Here is a 17,927-nt window from a genome sequence, read left to right as displayed (position 1 = left end):
TTATATAAATTAACTTATTAGCCTCTTGCCATATATGCTGCGAATACATTCCTTAGCCTATTGTCTGGCTTTGTTTTAGTAATAGTAATTTGTTTTGGTAATAATTCTTTTTTTGACATACAATTCTTTTATTTTTTAAGGCTATTGATTTTTTTCAACTTTAATATCTTAGCAATATTTTCTTGGAATATGTTTTCTTCTCCACTTTCAGAGAATTCATAAATTTTCCATTCTAATTCTGCATATGTGTATTTGTGTACGGCTTGGAAGATAGAGTCAAGCATTTTTGTAATGGTTTAGTGAAATATACACATAAATAGTGCTCAAACTATAGAAGTGTAGAGCTCATTGAGTTTTTATGAACTTGGAGTCAATTTTTTTAAAAAAGTCTGAGGGTGCCTGGCTGGCTCATTCGGTAGAGCATGCGACTCTTGATATTGGGTATAGAGATTATGTAAAATATAAAAAAATCTTAAAAAAAAATCAGTCTGGAACTTATTTTGCTATAGTAATGGTCTTGTTTTATCTGGTCCCTAAATTGCTGTGCTCCTTTCTGGGGAATCATGTTTACCTTCCATGTAGATCCTACCCATGTGATGGGCCTGTACCCGGACCTGCTGCCCACAGACTATAGGAAGCAGCTGCAGTATCCTAACCCGCTGCCTGTGCTCTCGGGGGCTGAATTGGAGAAGGCGCACTTAGCTCTGATTGACTACCTGACACAGGTAGGTATGATACAGAGGTGCGTGGAAGAGTTTACCTGGGAGTTCCAGTACCTCTATTCTGTGGCAGAGAAGGGCAGGCCTTCTCAAATTCCATAGGCATTCCATAAATGAATGCCGTAGAAGTCATGGTGGGCTGGGCACATTTCTTTCTCCTCCATCTCCCTGCTCAGTCATACCATTGAGCTGTTTGATGCCAAATCTTGATAGCAGGAAACGTACTTGATTTCTGGTAAATTTACACTAAGCTCTTTTGGGAACTAAAAAGAATAAATCTTAGTTGATAGAAAATAAGTTTTTTTAAACACTCTTTTGGAACATACATACTTGTGGAAAAATACATGCTCTATGCAGGAAACTGGGCAAACAGAAAAGTATAAAGCAAAAGTACAAATCACCCATAACCCTACCACCCAGAGAAAAGTAACAAACATTATAGTGTTGTCCTTCTAGACCTTTAGAGGCACACCTCCTTTATTGTGCTTCACAGATGCTGCGTTTTTGTTTTTTTTTTTAACAAATTGAAGATTTGCACCAACCCTGCGTTGAGCAAGTCTGTTGGCACCATTTTTCCAACAGCATTTACTCACTTTGTGTCTGTGTCACATTTTGGTAATTCTCACAACATTTCACGTTTTTTCATTATTTATTTTTGTGATCTATGATCATTGATCTTTGATGTCACTGTTGTAATTGTTTTGGTATGCCACCAGCTGTGCCCATATAAGATGGCAAACTTAATAAATGTCTGTGTGTTCTGACTACTCGACCAACTGGCTGTTCCTGCCTCTTCTGCTTTTTGGGTCTCCCTACTCCCTGAGACACAGTAATTTTGAAATTAAGTCAGTTATTAACCCCACAATGGCCTCTAAGTGTTCAAGTAAAAGGAAGAATTGCTAATCAAAAGTAAAGATAATTAAGCATAGCAAGGAAAGCATGTCAAAAGCCAAGATAGGCCAAACTCTAGGCCTCTTGTGCCAGTTAGCCAAGTTGTGAATGCAGAAGAAAAATTCTTAAAGGAAATTAAAACTGCTACATCAGTAACATGAATAAGAAAATGAAACAGCCTTATTGCTGATTTGGAGAAAGTTTTAGTGGTTTGGGTAGAAATCAAACCAGCCACAGCATTCCCTTTCGCCAAAGCCTAATCCAGAGCAAGGCCCTAACTCTCTTCAAATCTATGAAGGCTGAGAGGGATGAGGAAGCTACAGATGAAAAGTTGGAAGCTAGCAGAGGTTGGTTCATGAGGTTTAAGAAGGAAGGCGTCTCCAAGACATAAAGTTCGAGGTGAAGCAGCAAGTGCTGAGGTAGAAGCTGCAGCAAGTTCTCCAGAAGATCTAGGTGAGATCATTAATGAAGGTGGCTCCACTTAACAACAGATCTTCAGTGTATGAAACAGCCTTCTGTTGGAAGGAAATGCCAACTAGGACTTTCATAGCTAGAGAAGAGAAGTCAGTGCTTGGGTTCAAAGCTTCTAAGGACAGGTTGACTTTCCTGTTAGGGGCTAATGCAGCTGGTGACTTGAAGTTGGAGCCAGTGCTCATTGATCATTTTGAAAATCCTAGGGCCCTTAAGAATGACGCTACATCTGCTCTGCCTGTGCTCTATAAATGGAACAACAAAGCCTGGATGACAGCACGTCTGTTTATAATATGGTTTACTGAGTATTTTACACCCACCGTTGAGACCTGCAGCTCAGAAAGATTCCTTTCAAAATATGACTGGTTATTTGAAATGCACCTGGTCACCCAAGGGCTCTGATGGAGATGTACAGTAAGATTAATGTTTTCATACTAACATAGCATCCATTCTGCAGCCATGGATCAAGAAGTAATTTTAACTTTCAAGTCTTCTTTAAGAAATAACATTTCACAAGCCTATAGTTGCTATAGGTAATGATTCCTCTGTATCTGGGCCAAATAAATAAAAAACCTGGAAAGGATTCACTATTCTACATTCCATAAGAACACTCATGATTACCCCGAATAGCCAAAGGAGTGTTGAAAAAGAAAACCAAAACCGACGGCATCACAATTCCAGACTTCAGGCTCTATTACAAAGCTATAATCATCAAGATAGTATGGTCCTGGCACAAAAACAGACACATAGATCAGTGGAACAGAATAGAGAACCCAGAAATGGATCCTCAACTCTATGGTCAACTAATCTTCGACAAAGCAGGAAAGAATATCCAATGGAGAAAAGTCTCTTCAACATATGGTGTTGGGAAAATTGGACAGCCACATGCAGAAGAATGAAACTGGACCATTTCCTTACACCACACACTAAAATAGACTCAAAATTGATGAAAGACCTAAGTGTGAGACAGGAATCCATCAAAATCCTTGAGGAGAACACAGGCAGCAACCTCTTTGACCTTAGCCGCAGCAACTTCTTGCTAGACACGTCTCCAATGGCAAGGGAAGCAAAGACAAAAATGAACTATTGGGACTTCATCAAGATAAAAAGCTTTTGCACACCAAAGGAAACACTAGACAAAACCAAAAGACACCGGACAGAATGGGAGAAGATATTTGCAAATGACATATCAGATAAAGGGCTAGTATCCAAAATCTATAAAGAATTTATCAAACTCAACACCCAAAGAACAAATAATCCAATCAAGAAATGGGCAGAAGACATGAACAGACATTTCTGCAAAGAAGACATCCAAATGGCCAACAGACACATGAAAAAGTGCTCAACATCACTCAGCATCAGGGAAATACAAATCAAAACCTCAATGAGATACCACCTCACTCCAGTCAGAATGGCTAAAATTAACAAGTCAGGAAACGACAGATGTTGGCGAGGATGCGGAGAAAGGGGAACCCTCCTACACTGTTGGGAATGCAAACTGGTGTAGCCACTCTTGAAACAGTATGGAGGTTCCTCAAAAAGGTGAAAATAGAGCTACCCTATGACCCAGCAATTGCACTATTGGATATTTACCCCAAAGATATAGATGTAATTGATCCGAAGGGGCACCTGCACCCCAATGTTTACGGCAGAAATGTCCCCAATAGCCAAATGATAGAAAGAGCCCAGATGTCCATCAACAGATGAATGAAGAAGATGTGGCATATATATATACAATGGAATATTATGCAGCCATCAAAAAATGAAATGTTGACATTTGCAATAATGTGGATGGAACTAGAGGGTATTATGCTAAGCGAAATAAGTCAATCAGAGAAAGACAATTATCATATGATCTTACTGATATGTGGAATTTAAGAAACAAGGCAGAGGATTGTAGAGGAAGAGGAAAAAATGAAACGACGAAACCAGAGAGGGAGACAAACCATAAGAGACTCTTAATCATAGGAAACAAACTGAGGGTTGCTGGAGGGGAGGGGGGTGGAGGGATGGGGTGGCTGGGTGATGGACACTGGGAAGGGTATGTGCTATGGTGAGCATTGTGAACTGTGTAAGACTGATGAATCACAGACCTGTATCCCTGGAACAAATAATACATTATATGTTAATAAAATTTAAATTAAAAAAAAACACTCATGATTCATGGGAAGAGGTCAGAATATCAACATGAACAGGAGTTTGGAAGAAGCTGATTCCAGCCCTCAAGGATGACTTTGAGGGGTGCAAGGCTTCAGTGGAGGAAGTGACTGCAGATGTGGTGGGAATAGCAAGAGAACCAGAATGAGAAGCGGGGCCCGAAGACGTGACTGACTTGCTGCCATCTCAGGATAAAACTGTACTGGATGATGAGTTGCTTCTTACAGATTAGCAAAGAAAGTGGTTTCTTGAGATGGAATCTAGTTCTGGTGAAGATGCTGTGAAGACTGTTGAAATGACAACAAAGGATTTAAAATTACCCATAAACATAGTTAATAAAGCAGTGGCAGGGGTTGAGAGGGTAGACTCCAGTTTTGAAAGAAGTTCTGTGGGTAAAATGCTATCAAACAGCATCGCATGCTATAGAGAAATCATTCTTGAAGGAAGAGTCAATTGATGTGGCAAACTTCCTTGTCTTATTTTGAGAAATTGCCACAGCCACCCCAACCCTGAGTCATCAACATCGAGGCAGAACCCTCCACCAGCCAAAAGATTATAACTCACTGAAAGCTCAGATGATGGTTAGCATTATTTAGCAATAAAGTATTTTTAAATTAAGGTATATACATTATTTTGTTAGGCATAATACTACCATAAGCATACTTACACATAAGCATAACTTCTGTATGCACTGTGAAACCAAGAAATGAATTTAACTCACTTTATTGAGATACTAGCTTTATCGAAGTGGTCTGGAACCAAACTCACAATGTCTCTGAGGTATGCTTGGATATGTATTCATGAATTCGGTTTTTTAAAAATTTATTGGGGCCCCTGGGTGGCTCAGTCGGTTGAGCGGCTGACTCTTTGTTTTGGCTCAGGTCATGATCTCGGGGTCCTGGGTTTGAGCCCTGCATTGGGCTCTGCGGTCAGCAGGGAGTCTGTTTGAGGATTCTTTCTCCCTCTCCCTTTGCCCCTCCCCCTGCTCCTGCACACTTGATCTCTCACTCTCTCTCTCAAATAAATAAATCTTTAAAAAATAAAAAAAATAAAAATAAAATTTATTTATGGGGTTATTGCTAATGGATATCAACTAAAGTTCTATAGCTTACTTTTTAAAAATTTAGCTGTATATTGAGAAAATCCTTCTCTGTCAATAAATATTCTTCTATAACATGGGTTTTTTTTAAGAGGGAGTATTTAGATTTGTTTTTTTTCCAGTTTACTGTTATGGAGAGATAAGTGAAATTTTCAAGGGAACACTAAAGTTAATGTCTCCATTAAAGACTGTTCACCACAAACTTCTGTCACAAAGGGCTATTATTTATTTTCTGGGCACTCACCCAGAGTCCGAGTAAATTTTTTTCCCCATAGGTGTTGTGAAGACCTCTGTGAGGGGTCCCCTGGGCAGGCACTGAGAAAGACTGCCGGGAAATTGTAAGCCGGCTACCTGCCGCCTGCTTCTGGGTTAGTGAAGGTCCCACAGGTCTGGTCAGGCATGCGTAGCCTCGGCGCTTCCTTGACATTGGGCTCCAGGGGTACCCAGACATGCGTCTGTCTGCACCCTGCACAGCTCATGTGGCTTGTCAAGTGAAGAAGGTTCCTGGGGCAGAATGTCTCCTAAGCCTGTGGTATTGAAGAAAACCCTCTGTTGCCAGTGTCTTTGCTTTAGGACTCCGAGCACACGTTTTTCCCTGGACTTCACTGACATTTGGGATGTGTGGGTTAGCTGACACTGATACTGGTATGCCAGAGAGATGGTGGAGCGTATAAGACCAAGGGCATTGCCAGACACAGTGTAGTGCAACCTGGATGATTGTATTTATGTGAAGTTCTAGAATAGGTAAAAACTAATCTCTAGTGATCGAAATCAGATCCGTGGTGTCAGAGGTGGGTGGGACTCTTTGAGAAGAGCCCAAGGGAACTTTCTGGGGTGATAGAAAATGTTCTGTTCCTTGATTGGGGTCGTGGTTATATGCATGTACATATGTGTCAAAATGGATTTCATACTTTAAAAGGGTACATTTTATTATATGTTACACCTCAAGAGAGTTGATTTTTTTTTAAATAAAAGAACATGGGCTTTGGAATTAGATCCTAATTTGAAACTTGCCTCAGCTGCTTGTGAGAGATCTAATTATCTGTGCCTTGGCTTCTTTACTTGTAAAGCAGGGATGATAATAATGTCTGCATTTGTTGTAGGTTTAAAATAGGATGACATAAAGTTCTTGGCATGGTGCCTGGTGTGTGGTAACTACCCGATAAATAATTGTTACTGGATCTGTACCCATAAACTGGATCTGTGGCAATTTGGCATTCATCTCTTTTGATCCCCGATAAAGATTATATGCTAATGTGAGATCAGGGTGGATAGGTGTGAGCTGTGTTGGCGGTATTTGGAATTACCTGGTAGCTCAGGTGATAAGGATGATTTAGTCCTGGCCTTAACCCCACATTTCCCGGCCTTGGCAGAAACGAAGCCAGTTGGTGAAGAAGCTGAATGACTCTGATCACCAGTCTAGCACCTCCCCGCTTATGGAAGGCACTCCCACCATCAAATCCAAGAAGAAGCTGTTGCAAATCATTGACACCACCCTGCTCAAGTGCTACCTCCATGTGAGTTCTCCAAGCACTTGGTACCCACAATTCCCCGGTCCCCTGAAGCTGGGAAAGGGCTACTTTGGGGTAACTGCCATCAGTAAGAATGAAATCTTTGATGATGGGTACCACCTAGCCTTGACCTGACACCTCTGAGCTTCTGAGAATTAGGAGGATAAGGCAAGATACTGCCCCAGAATTTGCAGTGGGCTGGTCTTCTCTGGTAAGACTGGGGTTGGTGCTACAGGGCAAACAAGGACAGTGTTTCCTGAATGTATCCCCGCCTGCCCCCCACTCCCCTCCGGCACATGAAAACCTGCTGTGTGAAAGAGCATAATGCTGTGAAAGCCACTCCCTGTAGTCCTGATAAAGGCCGGTTGGCCTTCTCTGGCTTGGGTTCTTTTCAGAACCTCAGTTCCTTTTGGCCTGAAGCAGGCCTGGGCTAGGAGGGGGACGGGGTGGGGGTGCGCCTTCACGACGCGGCTGCCACGGAAGTCCTGCTTCCTCCACAGACAAATGTGGCCCTGGTGGCCCCTCTGCTGCGCCTGGAGAACAACCACTGCCACATCGAGGAGAGCGAGCACGTGCTGAAGAAGGCGCACAAGTACAGCGAGCTGATCATCCTCTACGAGAAGAAGGGGCTCCATGAGAAAGGTGGCCGGAGCAGGGGCTTCTCGAATCTGGGAGGGTCTCTTGTCTGGGGAGAGGGGAAACCCACTGAAGTACGATAACTCCCGTGGGCATGTGCCTCCTGGAAGGGGCTAATGACCTTTTTTGGGGGGCGCTTCATGGCCAGCTCTGCAGGTGCTGGTGGACCAGTCCAAGAAGGCCAACTCGCCTCTGAAAGGCCACGAGAGGACAGTGCAGTATCTGCAGCATTTGGGTAAGTCCAACTTTTGAAAGGGAAGTGGGGAAAGATTGTGTTCAAATGGACTTGATCTCCGTCCATTTCTGATTCCGGCGGGTCAGTCCCCTACCTCCCTTGTGGTCACCCAACTTTTTTTCTCCAGTTGGGGTAAGAGTACCCCCATGGTGGAACTGTGACAGCCCTTTGGCATGTAGCCAGCCCCGTAGGGCCAAGCAGCCCTAAGTGACTGGTGCTTGGACAGAACTATCTTCCCTGGAAAGTAAATTCGGGGGCAACCTGGGCACCTGCCTTCTCAGTCCTGTGGCCAGGGTGGGCTTCACCTGTCGACGAATCTTTTCCCTCTCAGGCACAGAAAACCTGCATTTGATTTTTTCCTACTCGGTGTGGGTGCTGCGAGACTTCCCAGAGGATGGCCTGAAGGTAGGTCACAGGGGTCTCTTGGATTTATCTAGTCCCATGCTGGGTTCTGATTCGACTAAGGACAGTGGGGTGGTGGGGGTAGGATTCATGCAGTTTCTCTGGTGTTCAGAGGAGTAGTCCGGGAAAGAGGAGACAACAGTGTAATAATGTGGTGGAGAGAGCCTTGTGCAGACATCAGGAGACCGGCACCCGTGACCTAGTCTGTCACATGAGCTCAGGTGCCATCTGGTAGACCCTTCCCCCTTCAGCAGTCCACTTGACCCTCCACTGTGTGTGTGTGCGTGCGCGTGCACGTGTGTGTGTGTGTGTGTGTGTGTGCAGGTGTGTGGTTGGCAGCACTGCAGTCAGATGGTTCTGCTGCTGGAACTCGGGTTTGTTCCCATAGATCTTTACCGAAGACCTCCCGGAGGTGGAGTCTCTGCCACGTGACCGAGTGCTTGGCTTCTTGGTGGAGAATTTTAAGGGTCTGGCTATTCCTTATCTGGTAAGATCTTTTTTTGGTCTGAACTAAAAACCTTTAAATGTGGGATCCAGGGCCACATGGGGCAGTTATCCGGCAATTCAGAGTGGGGTTTGTGTCACTTGGGGATTGGTAGAAATGTAAGAAAGAAGATTATTTCTGCCTCCTCTGAAGAAAGATCTTGGTAGTCAAGCTGGAAATGTTACCTTTGATGAATGCCTTCTAAATCGAGGTAAAGTACAGAGGGATAAAAGAGAATGATGTTCAAGAAAAACATCTCAAAGCCACATTTGTATGGCCATTCAGATTCATCCGTGACCACAGGACAACCAAATTGGTTTTAAGTACCGGAATGCAACTATGTAACCGTAACTACGTGGGCTGATGCGAGAGTTTAGAGGATTATGGGACAAAATTAATGAATGAGCTTAGATTGCAAATCAAGAAAATAACCCTTGATGTTGCTGGGTTGTATTCCAAAATTTCCTGGTGGTTTTAGAAGAGCTATTTTAGGAGACAATCTCGATGGGACCTGTTAGGCCTTAAAAATGTGAGGGAGATGGGGTGACAGAGCTGGGCCACAGCGTAGAGGGTACCAGGTAGACCCATGTCTTGCCTCAGGAACATGTCATCCACGTTTGGGAGGAGACAGGCTCTCGGTTCCACAACTGCCTGATCCAGCTGTACTGTGAGAAGGTGCAAGGTCTGATGAAGGAGTATCTCCTGTCCTTCCCTGCAGGTACCAGTTCTAATAGAAAGCCAGGTGGCCCTGGGCCTTAGAGGTGACCTGGGACCCGAGGGTGCCATGTGGCACAGGGAAGCAGACCTTACTCTTCTCTGTGGGCCCAGGGGGGTGGGAAGTTCCTCAGAGGAGCCAGGGCAGCTAAGTGAGCCAGCATGGGAGACTCAAGAGCTCTTGTCTGGATCTGGGCATTGCTGAGCATCGCCCATATGGGAGGGGGAAGGAACAGATTTGTCTGCAAGACGACAGCTGTGCTGATAAGAAACAGGTTTGCTTACAAGAGCGCTTGTCTGTGTAGCTTGATTTCCTTTGTTTCTCAAGCTGATGTTTTGGGGTCGTGTAGAGACCGTAAACTAAGAAAAATCCAACTGGAACCCACTGTGGAGGCCCTTTCTGATCATTGTGGTGATATCATTGAACCCCATCCCCTTCGTTTTTCTTGATGACCCCACATTGCTGCCCCACAGCATCGTTTCATTTTGAGCTTGGCTTCCTTTGAAGGCAAAACTCCAGTTCCTGCTGGAGAGGAAGAGGGTGATCTGGGAGAATACCGACGGAAGCTCCTTATGTTCTTGGAAATTTCTGGCTACTATGATCCAGGCCGGCTAATCTGTGACTTTCCTTTTGATGGTGAGTGTCTGGCTCATGGCCAGAAGCCACTTCAGCGGAAAGTAATGCAAAAACTCATCCTTCTCTTTTCCCCAGTTCCCTACTCTTCCCAAAAGTTGGGGCTGGAAAAAGCCCCGTGTTTCAGGCCAGGGCTGCTGTTCTATCCCATCTGAAGATTCGCTTTTGTACCGTGACTGAGAGGAGTCTCTTTTGGGTGTGAACCACCTGGCAGTTGATGGCCAGGTTGAAACCTGTTTATTGCATCAGTACATGTTCTTGGGCAAGTTCATTATTTAGCAATATTTGTAATCTGGCATAATTTGTCTGAAAAAGACACACGTTTGTCTGATGTATAAACTCCGGGGGAGCAGAGCCCAAGTGTTTCCTTAGCTGGAGTGCTTGGCACATTGTGGGCACTTATTATGCACTTGGTTGTTGGATGAGCGTTCTTTCCCAGTTTAGAAGTGATCACAAAAAAGATGGGATAAAGTACTTTCTAAAATAGCTCCCTTCGCCCTTTTTAAAATTTTAGCAATTTTCTCCTTGAAAAAGTCCCAAGTAATACAAATAGTTTCACCCAGTTGTGTAACAGCTTAGCCCCTGGCCTGTGCTCACACAGTGATGGTGAGGGTTACTCACACTCCTTCCTCCTTGCAGGCCTCTTAGAAGAGCGCGCACTGCTGCTGGGCCGCATGGGGAAGCACGAGCAAGCGCTCTTCATCTACGTGCACATCCTGAAGGACACAAAGATGGCCGAGGAGTACGTTCACCCTGCCACCGCACCGCCCAACGAGTCCGCCCAACGAGTCCGACAGCAGGCCCCTCAGAGAGAGGAGAGGCAGAGGAGAAGCGGGAGAGGTTCAGAAAGCTGCCTCCCCTCCACTCTGCCTCCCGTGCTGGCCCCCAATTGCGGATCCCTCATGAGGCTGTTCCCGCAGGCAGAATTGATGACCTCTCTCTCGACATGGCTGCTCTGGCCTAGTCTCACCACTTTTTCCCTTGCAGGTACTGCCACAAGCATTACGACCAAAACAGAGATGGCAGCAAAGACGTAAGTAGTGACACTGGCCCCAGGGAACATGTGTGCTTTTCACTGTCCCTCGCAGCACTCCTCACCCCCTTGGGGCGGCCACAGGTGACACTGGTAGGAGTTGCTGAGATCACTGATTTTGCACATGTGTATTGAGGAGAGACAGGGTGACCGTACATCCTGTTTGCTTGGGATGGTTCTGGCTTATTGTCATCCTTGTGATGATTAGTAGCACCCCTGCCCCTTTACTTAAAAGAGTCCCAGCTTGTATAAGTTCTATGGTCAGCCTGTTGAGGAGGAGCATCTAATGGTTGCAGTGAGGTGCACTTATGTGCTCTGTCTAGAATGCACATGGATTTGTCTGTGTCTGGACACTTTTGACTGTCATGCCTGGGGGTGTCGGGGTAACTGGAATCTAGGTGGTAGAGGCCAGAGTTGCTGCTAAACAGTGCACAGGATAGCCTCAACAAAGAATTAGCCAGCCCAGAATGTTGAGTGCTAAGGTTGAGAAACCCTGTGTTACTAGTACCAGTAGGAAAGATGGTGTTTCAGCTCAGGTTAATCCTCATTTGCCAGAATGTGACGGGGTCACAGCGTCAAATCCAGATTCCTGGGAGGGATCTTTTTGAGTCATTTTGCAGTGTTAGCATTTTGTCGACAGTATAATGCTTAACAAACACAATGCATTTGATTTTTTTTCTCTCAGGAAAAACAGTCCTTAATTTTTAACATCTTCAGTTGGCTGACTTTACCAAAATCTTTTAAAATGTGAAAAATGATGAATTTTATGTGCTCCAGGGCAGCTCTTACTAGAGACCAACCCCTCTTATTTTTAGGTGTGGTAATGCTGAGGGGTTCTGGGAGGCTTACTGCCAGCCTGACGTATGTGACTTGTATGAGACAGGTGTATCTGTCCCTGCTCCGGATGTACCTGTCGCCCCCCAGTGTTCACTGCCTGGGACCAATCAAGCTGGAACTGCTGGAGCCACAAGCCAACCTCCAGGCCGCCCTGCAGGTCCTTGAGCTGCACCATAGCAAGCTGGACACCACCAAGGTCAGGAGCTCTTCTGGGGAGATGGGAGGCACTTAGGGGTGCACTGAATGAGAGGAGTGAGAGGAGGGGACAGAGAAAGGGACTGGGGTTCGAGAGAGCTGTGTGCCTTCAGACTTTTCCTCAGGCTCACTCCCGTTCTGTCTCACCCTGTTCCCATCTCTGTTCCTGTCCCTAGGCCATCAACCTTCTACCGGCAAACACTCAGATTAACGATATACGCATCTTTCTGGAAAAGGTCTTGGAAGAAAATGCACAAAAAAAACGGTTCAATCAAGTGCTCAAGAACCTTCTCCATGCAGAATTTCTGAGGGTATGAACCTTCCAAACTCTAGGATGGGGTTGTATTTTTAGCATGAGACAGTTAACCACATATTCCCCATAGACAAAAGCAGAGCTTTGTGTTCCTTGAACACTGTAGCTCAAACTGATGTCATAACCAACTTGACAGTTGGTTGCAAGGGTTTCCATTAGAGGCATCTGGGGGGGCTGGGGGGGTGAGACAGCTCCAGCCTCTGCCTTCGGTTCTGTGTGCCGGACTCTGAGGCTTCCATCCCAGTTGCTGTCCTCTCGCAGGTCCAGGAAGAGCGGATTTTACACCAGCAGGTGAAATGCATCATCACGGAGGAGAAGGTCTGCATGGTGTGTAAGAAGAAGATTGGGAACAGGTGAGCCTCCTCGACGGCTATGCAGCCTCAGCTGTGATGTGGGTCATGCCCAGGATGGATTTCTGCCCTTTAGCTGAAGGGGAAAGCATGGCTGCTGACTGTCTCGGCCACTGTTACTTCTTGGGCTTCCAGAGAGCAGTCCGTGTTGTCTGCTGCGGCTTAGCTTTGAGGATTTAAAGACTTGCAGTGTGTGGCGTGCCTGTAGAGCCCTTCCTTTCTGGCAGGCAGCTAGACGTTGTGATGTAGCCAGTGGGTGTGTAGGAGTTGTATGTGGGAGAAAGTTCTTCTCTTTTAGGGTGTGCCAGTGAAGGAGGAAAAAGATCTTTCCATCTGCTACCTCATGACTTGAGTAAAATCCTGAGCCAGCATCATTCTGTTTAAAGCATATGCTCTAGTCTATCCCCTTGCCTGCAAAGCAGGGTGCTTTGTCCTTTTTCTTACGTGAGTAGAAGAATCCTTTTCTTTAGAAAGATGTTGTTAGAATTAGCCTAAAAACTTGTTCTGATGAGCAGAACCATCTGCTCCATCTGCCCTGTATTTCACATTGATGACTTAATAAGAAATATTCCCATGCCTTCAAACTTCACGGAACTCATGCTCTGTTTGGTTATTTGACAGACATGGTGGCTGTGTAAATCCAGAAGACCCTAGGGGCGGGCCGTTCCTTGTGGTTAGGGTGGGTCACTTCTGGGATGGCACCTGGGTAAGGCACCTTTTCTAGGAAGTGGTCTTCTCTCCTGAGCCGTTTTCCTTCTCTACAGTGCATTTGCAAGATACCCCAATGGAGTGGTCGTGCACTACTTCTGTTCCAAAGAGGTCAACCCGGCTGACACCTGAGCCCAGCATGCCAGGGACTCTTCTCATGGACAGTCGGCTATCCCAGAGAAGGGAAGGAGCACCGGCCTTAGGAATGGGAGGCTGCTCCCACCACCAGATGTCTCCCCATTTGGACACTCCTGGCTACCTTGAGCCCTGGAACATCTCTGAGTTTATCAGACTTGCGGTCTGGTGTTACCAGCTTTTTGATAGAAAAAAGAGATTAGCTATACCTTATATACTATTGTGTTGCAGGCAATTTCGGAGAATTTACTACCTGCTTGGACGGGAGGAGGTGGGGAAGGCCATTGTCCTGCCTTTGCACACCAATCACCTGAACAAGGAAAGTGTCTCAAGTGTCTGTAACCCTGAGATTGTTTATGCAGAGTTTTCTTTTAAGACACGTGCAGGACTTGGTGTGGAGCCCCCTGCGCGGTGGCCTGGAGCCTGGGAGGAGAGCCTTCCTAGAGCTCCTCTTGCCATGCGAGCCGGCCCTGGCTCTCCAGGTGATGACAGCCATTTCTCTGTAGTCGCCAGGGCCCCTGTCCCCCGGGTTCTGCCCGCTCATCATGTCCTGTTTCAGTCTCCCGTTTCGTCCTCACTATTGATTTTCTTCCTTTATCTCTCCCCTCACTGCTTCCCCCCATGCTTTGTCTCCCGTTTTCCCCACACCGGGGATAACTAATACTTAAGGTAAAATGAGAAGCAAGAGGAAGTCTCAGTTTCCAGGGTACACTGACAACTGATTGTCAGGTATGTTGTAAATAGGTCCTCTTTGGACTGAGAGCTCTGTGCCTAGAAGCTTAGGGGAGCGTCGTCCTCCCTCCCCCGGGGCCAAGTGTGACAGTGGTTCTCAGGATGGCCTGCACTGGGCATATGACCTCTTAGGCAGACATCTGCGGAGGCACCCGCTCCTGGGTCACCCACCAGCCGCCCAGGACAGGTTTGCTTGGTCTCTGTGAGCCGAGTGCTTTGTGCTTTGGCACCTTTCTCTTTGCAGCCAGTGTCGTCCGCTTACCTCATGGTTGGCCTGGCCGTCCTTCTCCAGCTTTGTTGTGCAGGGGTTGGAGGACTGCGCCGGCCTGTTGTAGGTAGGGGGGTCTCTGTTACACGACCGATCAGATCAGGAGCTGACGGGGATGGGAGGTCAGGCATGCTTGTGAGGTGCCCGGGGACAGCCAAAAGCGCGCGGGAGGTGGCCGCGGCAGCCGCACACGGGTTTATGAAGGAACTCAGCGGCCAGATCCCCGGAGCACTTGTAGGGGGCAGGGAGACACCCCCCCGCCCAGGGCACTGGAGGCACACAGGAGGAGTGTCTAGCACAGCAGGCCACAGACCTACGGGGAGAGCGGCCCTGCATCCTGTCCTCCCTGGGGTCTTGCAGACTCAGTCTTGATGCTGCTGTGTTTTTAATGGTGGGAAGGGTGGGCGATGGTGCCCGGCCCTGACAGTGTTTGAGTAGCCTGGCCTTGACAGGTCTTGGTTCTTTGTAAACCATAGCACCGCGCCATGTGGGGTCTGTGTCGTAGGCCGCCTTGTGGGTGTTGTAGACTAGGCGCCTCCCAGGCACACTGCCCACGGAGGGTTCGGAAGTACAGAGTGCATGCCCTCAGCATCACACACAGACAGGGACTCTGCTCAGGTCTGGAAGGCAGAGCAGCGCTTCGGAAGAGCTGTGTCCCACTTGGCCATACCAACCCACGAGGAGCCATGCTGCCCTTGGACCTGTTTGCACCAGCTCGAAGGAGCTTCCCCTGGGAGCAGCAGTGAAGTCATCAGGCCAGCCCTCTGTGCAGCAGAAACCCGCCCCGCCCCGCGAACCCTGTCTTCCCGGCTTGCTGTGTTTGTATCTTCCATTCCCACAACCTGTGTGGCACATCTGTTTGAAGCAATAGAATAAAGAACGTGTGTTTTCTTCCTTCTGGAATACATACACGACCCAGTTTTCCCAGACTCCATTCTTCCTTCCCTAGGCTCTCTTTGCCCTCTCTGGAGGTATGGGGAAGGCTAGAGATGAAAGCTCTGTAATGACTCATGAGGATCTCTCATAATAAACATCAGAAAGCAAGAAACCAGCCTATGTGAGTCTCTTCTCCCCCCGCCTTTCCTGTGAAGTTTGATGGAAATAACAGGAGATAATGATTTAGCTAAGAATTGAGAATAAGCCAATTAACGATAAAGAAAAAAAGTCAGTATGACACTTCTGTCCTGTCTGTCAATCTGTGCCATCCAGCACAGCTAGTGTGGCTGGCGGCTGATGGTTGGACAGTGTGCGTGTAGAACGTTTCCAGCCTCACCAAGTTCTGTTGGACACACTGGAACTCTAGCTAATCCCGATTGTTTTCCCCCTGCACTTCACATAGTAGGGCCTCATGCCTCTTCCTGCAGCTCCTAATGACTGGGAGAGTCATGAAAGGTGTGGAATTGGTGGGATTGAAGGGCCCGAGGATGTTTGAGAAAGGTTGGTCCAGCTCCAAAAAGGCAGTTTGGTCCTGTGTCCCCATCTTTAGCCATCTGTGGTCATCCTGAGTTCTCTATTTATTGAGGTACAGGGCATGTGACTACCAGGAGAGGGTGTCATCAGCCCAGAGCATGGGACGCCAGACTGCTCTGTGTGCCCCAGCTAACTCCATGCCCCCACTCGGGGCCCCCTGAGGTGGATCTTCCACACACTGTGCCTAGAAACCACCAGCAGGGGGGTACTCTGGCAATCTCTGAGACCCCAGCACAGGTCTTGGCTCTGTGTTCCAAATTAAGCAGAAATGGGCCCTCCCCTTGGGGCCTGGCCAATGGCAGTCATCCCCTTCTTTTCTAGGAGGTTCTGGTCTAAACGACTACAGGGTTCATTTTGGAGTTGAATTACCTCTTTTTTGGATGTTGTTTTTCTTCAATCTCCACCTCAGGCCTGGGGGAGGAAAGTGGAGATGACTAAATTTCAGTTAACAAACAGAAATTATCTCCCAACAGGTCACTGCCGCAGAGATCCTTTCTTCAGGAAACTGCCTTTCTCTGTCATCCAGACGGCTGTGGTCCACAGATGGTCACGTACCATCTGTAGCCTAAGGCTTACGATGATCAAAAGAGGACTCTTTAAAGCCTTATCTCCAGGAGCTTAAGGATAGGCAGGCCTGCTTTTTAGCTGTCCGTACTGGTACTGATACCACCTGATGATATCCCTACCTGTTTACCTGGACCATCCAGGTATATCCACCGATCCAGGAAGAGGGCCTCGGGCAAAAGCCACATAGCCATCAGGATGCCGTGAATTTCCTCAGGATACGGATGGATCCTCCTCACCTTTGGTTGCAAGGCCTAGTGTAAGTCTGGTACACAGCAGACTGTCAGTGTTTGATGAATAAATGAGGGATGTCACAAGAGATGGGAAACACATTTGGGTCCAAAGATTTCCATGTTTCTGCTTAAGAGCTGTGGGCAAGGTGGGACTTGAAGGGCAGACGGTTTTAGGACTTTTTTCTAGCTGGAGGAGACAAGGCTGGTGCAGCACTTCCTGCCTTCCATCCCCAGCACCTGCTGTGTCAGCATTTTCTAGAAGGCTTGTTGGAAATAGGAACACCTGGGTTCTACCCACACCCACGAGATCAAATCATCTAGGCGGTGAGGCTCAGGTATCTATTTTTCCATAAGCAGCCCGATGATAACCAGGGGCCGTGTTTTGGGAACCAGAATACCAGTTCCTCATCCTCTTGGAGAGGGACTGAAGTGTCTCCTGCGTAAGGGAATTGGACTCCAGTCACTTCCTGGAGCACATCAAACCCCACCTCCAGCCCCAGCAGGCCACCCAACCCTGAGTCCTCAGGAGTGGCCAGCTCCACCCTCAACATTTCCTGTCAGACCTGAGCTAGCAGTGAGTGGAGCCAGAGGAGAGCAGGGTGGCTCTGGAAAGCAGGCTTCCAGCCGAGAACCGTGCTGCCTGGCCATGCACTGGGTGCTCTGGCCAAGGTGGCTGGCAGGCAAGGGGCTGCCCCTCCTGGGGGCAGTGCTGCTGCATAAGAGAGAGAAGAGGGGACCTCAGTGGAGGCAATGGCGGGTAAAGTACCTGGTCTTCCCTGGGAAGTGTGGACTGCAGGAGCCTTGGGAGCACAGGGCCCTGTGAAGACAGGCCAGCCTGGGATTGGGTTCTGATCTGGGCTGGGACCAATTTGCTCTAGCCAACCTGGTGGAGCTTAAATTAAAGAGGTTGGCCAAGACCTTGGCTTTTGGAAATAATCCCCCTCCCCGCCCCCATGATACTTGCAGCTGTTGGCTTTGCCCAGAATGCCCCAGCTTGGCCGTAGAGTGCCCCAGGGGGTAAGGAGGAAGGTGCTTGCTGGGCTTTTGAGGGGATGGCCTCACTCCCAGGAGAGTGCAGTCTGTTGTTACCTCTCTTGGGCCCAAGATGTCTCCTTAGGGACTCATCGGACCAGAAC

The 17,927-nt window shown here is 47.5% G+C and overlaps 2 protein-coding genes across 6 annotated transcripts in view; both read left to right on the top strand.

Annotated features, from left to right (window-relative positions):
• VPS39 (VPS39 subunit of HOPS complex) overlaps positions 1–15,560 on the top strand; it is a 48,120-nt gene extending 32,560 nt beyond the window's left edge. For both annotated transcript variants that reach the window (XM_021695611.2, XM_044918369.1), the window contains 14 exons: positions 583–725; positions 6,711–6,854; positions 7,349–7,490; positions 7,633–7,719; positions 8,051–8,124; positions 8,510–8,608; positions 9,206–9,323; positions 9,828–9,956; positions 10,593–10,695; positions 10,941–10,986; positions 11,870–12,019; positions 12,195–12,329; positions 12,593–12,684; positions 13,446–15,560. In XM_021695611.2, the coding sequence (XP_021551286.1) occupies positions 583–725; positions 6,711–6,854; positions 7,349–7,490; positions 7,633–7,719; positions 8,051–8,124; positions 8,510–8,608; positions 9,206–9,323; positions 9,828–9,956; positions 10,593–10,695; positions 10,941–10,986; positions 11,870–12,019; positions 12,195–12,329; positions 12,593–12,684; positions 13,446–13,521 (1,538 nt within the window). In that variant the 3' untranslated portion in view covers positions 13,522–15,560. The remainder of the gene's footprint in view (positions 1–582; positions 726–6,710; positions 6,855–7,348; positions 7,491–7,632; positions 7,720–8,050; positions 8,125–8,509; positions 8,609–9,205; positions 9,324–9,827; positions 9,957–10,592; positions 10,696–10,940; positions 10,987–11,869; positions 12,020–12,194; positions 12,330–12,592; positions 12,685–13,445) is intronic.
• Positions 15,561–17,351: 1,791 nt separating this feature from the next.
• The window catches only part of PLA2G4F (phospholipase A2 group IVF), a 35,490-nt gene continuing 34,914 nt past the window's right edge, over positions 17,352–17,927 (top strand). For all 4 annotated transcript variants that reach the window (XM_021695614.1, XM_021695613.1, XM_021695612.1 and 1 more), the window contains exon 1: positions 17,352–17,548. In XM_021695614.1, the coding sequence (XP_021551289.1) occupies positions 17,438–17,548 (111 nt within the window). In that variant the 5' untranslated portion in view covers positions 17,352–17,437. The remainder of the gene's footprint in view (positions 17,549–17,927) is intronic.

This window comes from Neomonachus schauinslandi, chromosome 9, assembly GCF_002201575.2.
Source record: "Neomonachus schauinslandi chromosome 9, ASM220157v2, whole genome shotgun sequence".
NCBI classification, from domain to species: Eukaryota; Metazoa; Chordata; class Mammalia; order Carnivora; family Phocidae; genus Neomonachus; species Neomonachus schauinslandi.
Note: the sequence above shows the minus strand (reverse complement) of the source record. Positions and strands in the feature narration are given on the sequence as shown.